The sequence below is a fragment of the Carassius carassius genome, unplaced genomic scaffold, assembly GCF_963082965.1.
Source record: "Carassius carassius unplaced genomic scaffold, fCarCar2.1 SCAFFOLD_166, whole genome shotgun sequence".
NCBI lineage: Eukaryota > Metazoa > Chordata > Actinopteri > Cypriniformes > Cyprinidae > Carassius > Carassius carassius.
The window spans coordinates 6374-10000 of record NW_026775128.1 but is presented as its reverse complement, the minus strand read 5'-3'; the positions used below and the strand labels follow the sequence as shown (position 1 = coordinate 10000).

At 40.4% G+C, this 3627-nt stretch overlaps 1 protein-coding gene across 1 annotated transcript in view; it reads right to left on the bottom strand.

Moving 5' to 3' along the window:
* The window catches only part of LOC132136883 (syntaxin-18-like), a 14827-nt gene extending 11533 nt beyond the window's left edge, over positions 1–3294 (bottom strand). The window contains exon 1 of the mRNA XM_059547424.1: positions 3058–3294. Within this exon, the coding sequence (XP_059403407.1) occupies positions 3058–3216 (159 nt within the window). The 5' untranslated portion in view covers positions 3217–3294. The remainder of the gene's footprint in view (positions 1–3057) is intronic.
* Positions 3295–3627: the final 333 nt, after the last annotated feature.

Here is a 3627-nt window from a genome sequence, read left to right as displayed (position 1 = left end):
CACATACATTTTACTAAATAATAGTAATATTTCTAGCACAATGCCTTTATGTAAAAATTAACTTTTAGGCCTAATGAATGCATATTTGTCATTTTAACTGAACTTAAGACTGGTGGTGATGCTTAAGATATTTTTGGTCATTGATGGTTTCTGTAAAAAAAATAGTAATAGATCATATTAATTATTATTAAAAGATAATACTACTACTAATTTTACTATCATACTAATGTATATACAATGCACTATGAATTGATGAGCTGCTGGGTTCATGAATATTAATCACGTCTGCGTTCGGTCGAACTGATTTGCTGAAATCAAAACAGGGACGGTAAGAGATCAGCGCCAGCCAATGAAATCGCCATTTGCGAATTAGCTCCGCCCACTACTGGAGAAACCGGTATGTCTTCTGCTTGTTCGAAAATGAATATGAATAATTCTTATTCATTAATCCATTATTTTGACAGGAGAAGACAACAAAGAATAGTTTAGATATAGCGTGTTGATTCAGCGTGGTTAGACTCTCGCTCTCTCTCTCTTTGCATGTGTGAGAAACAGCGCTATCAGTAAAGCGACGGTGAGTCGTGCTCCTTCACAAAGAGTTTACAGAGCATCAAATACAGGTGCGCTGTGCGTCCATTGAGATGAACTGAAATGTTCAGATCGCTTGATGGAGAGAGAACTCTGAAGCTCAGATGCTGAAATTAATGCAAGCGTCACGCGCTTCAGTTTATGTAGTAAACAAACCCGCACGTCTCTGCCATTCATTAATTCACAGAGACGCACAGAACACAGATTCATATTTCAAACAACTTTTGCAGCTTAACATTTACAGATACTGGTCCATATGGAGATTTGATTTGATTAATTTATGCTAACTTTGACAAATTCCGTGACTGTCCATATTAAAATGTTAGTTTCATTTTCATGACTGGATTTTGAGATTCCGTCCTCGTTTTTTGCTTCGCGGAAATCATAGCGCTGACCCGGGTTTGAACGGGACCTCGGTACTACCGGTACTTACAGAAACCTGGTACCGTCACATTTACATTTTTTTAATACCGACTTGGTACCGAAGTACCGGGTCTTTTGACAACACTACTCAGCTCTATATTTCTTCACGGCCCGGTGAAACACACCAATTTGAAAAACTAATGGATTGCATTGTCGATATAAAAAACTGGATGACGAGTAATTTCTTACTGTTAAATTCTGAAAAAACAGAGGTGTTAATTATAGGACCTAAAAACTCTGCTTGTAATAACCTAGAACACTGTCTAAGACTTGATGGTTGCTCTGTCAATTCTTCGTCATCAGTTAGGAACCTAGGTGTGCTATTTGATCGCAATCTTTCCTTAGAAAGCCACGTTTCTAACATTTATAAAACTGCATTTTTCCATCTCAAAAATATATCTAAATTACGGCCTATGCTCTCAATGTCAAATGCAGAAATGTTAATCCATGCATTTATGACCTCAAGGTTAGATTATTGTAATGCTTTATTGGGTGGTTGTTCTGCACGCTTAGTAAACAAACTACAGCTAGTCCAAAATGCAGCAGCAAGAGTTCTTACTAGAACCAGGAAGTATGACCATATTAGCCCGGTCCTGTCAACACTGCACTGGCTCCCTATCAAGCATCGCATAGATTTTAAAATATTGCTTATTACTTATAAAGCCCTGAATGGTTTAGCACCTCAGTATTTGAATGAGCTCCTTTTACATTATAATCCTCTACGTCCGCTACGTTCTCAAAACTCAGGCAATTTGATAATACCTAGAATATCAAAATCAACTGCGGGCGGCAGATCCTTTTCCTATTTGGCGCCTAAACTCTGGAATAACCTACCTAACATTGTTCGGGAGGCAGACACACTCCTGCAGTTTAAATCTAGATTAAAGACCCATCTCTTTAACCTGGCATACACATAACATACTAATATGCTTTTAATATCCAAATCCGTTAAAGGATTGTTAGGCTGCATTAATTAGGTAAACCGGAACCGGAAACACTTCCCATAACACCTTATGTACTTGCTACATCATTAGAAGAATGGCATCTACGCTAATATTAGTCTGTTTCTCTCTTGTTCCGAGGTCACCGTAGCCAGCAGATCCAGTCTGTATCCAGATCAGAGGGTCACTGCAGTCACCCGGATCCAGTACGTATCCAGACCAGATGCTGGATCAGCACCTAGAAAGGACCTCTACATCCCTGAAAGACAGCGGAGACCAGGACAACTAGAGCCCCAGATACAGATCCCCTGTAAAGACCTTGTCTCAGAGGAGCACCAGGACAAGACCACAGGAAACAGATGATTCTTCTGCACAATCTGACTTTGCTGCAGCCTGGAATTGAACTACTGGTTTCGTCTGGTCAGAGGAGAACTGGCCCCCCAACTGAGCCTGGTTTCTCCCAAGGTTTTTTTCTCCATTCTGTCACCGATGGAGTTTCGGTTCCTTGCCGCTGTCGCCTCTGGCTTGCTTAGTTGGGGACACTTCATCTACAGCGATATCGTTGACTTGATTGCAAATAAATGCACAGACACTATTTAACTGAACAGAGATGACATCACTGAATTCAATGATGAACTGCCTTTAACTATCATTTTTGCATTATTGACACTGTTTTCCTAATGAATGTTGTTCAGTTGCTTTGACGCAATGTATTTTGTTTAAAGCGCTTTATAAATAAAGGTGACTTGACTTGACTTGACATCTGACCTTCTCTCAGAGCTACAGATTGATCAATCATCATCACTGAACATTCATCTGATAAAACAACTCATGGAGAATTACACAGAAACATTAGTTTACATGTGCATTAAGTCTCAGCTGTGACAACGGAGGCTCTGACCTGCTCATCTCAAATAATAATAATAAATATACACTATATGAAAAATAACCAATATAATAAAAATACAGGAGTATCACCAAATGACAGATATGAATGATTTCACAACAAAACTGTCAAAATAGAGTAGAGTTAGAAATAGAAATCGAATAGTGTGAGCTTTAGCTGCAGATCACAGCAGAAGTCCTGTATGTTGTTGTGTCTCACCACTTCTCTGGCTCTCCCGCTGAAACTGTCTCTGATTCTCGCTCTCTTCACTCCACAGGCTTCCTCTCTGTTCGAACAATCCAGCAGACCGAGCGCTTTATTACGAGTTTTCACCGTTTTCACGCTCGCTTTGAATAATAATGTTATATCGGCAGCCATGACTGACACGTCGCCGCTCTTGACGTCACCCACCGGCGACGCGCGCGCAGAGAAGCGGAAGCGCGTGTTCCCATGGATACGCAACGCGATCACAGTGTCAGATCGGCATGCCCGCAGACAACATAGACATCATTTGAGAGAATCTGAGGGAGGAGGCCACCATGAACACAACATCAGGGACGAAGATGACAGAGATGGAGTCCAATAAGATGCAGAAGAAGAGCATGGGGATCAATTGCATGTTTTGCAATTTTGTTTTCAATGTTTACTACTGTTAAGCCCTTCCTGCCAGTTGCAAAAAAGCTGTCACAATTTCAAATGGTTTTACTGACACTCATTCGTCGAAGGCTTGATCTTCCAATCCAGCATTTCAACATGTTTAATGTGTCATGTAGAACTCATTCTGCTTCG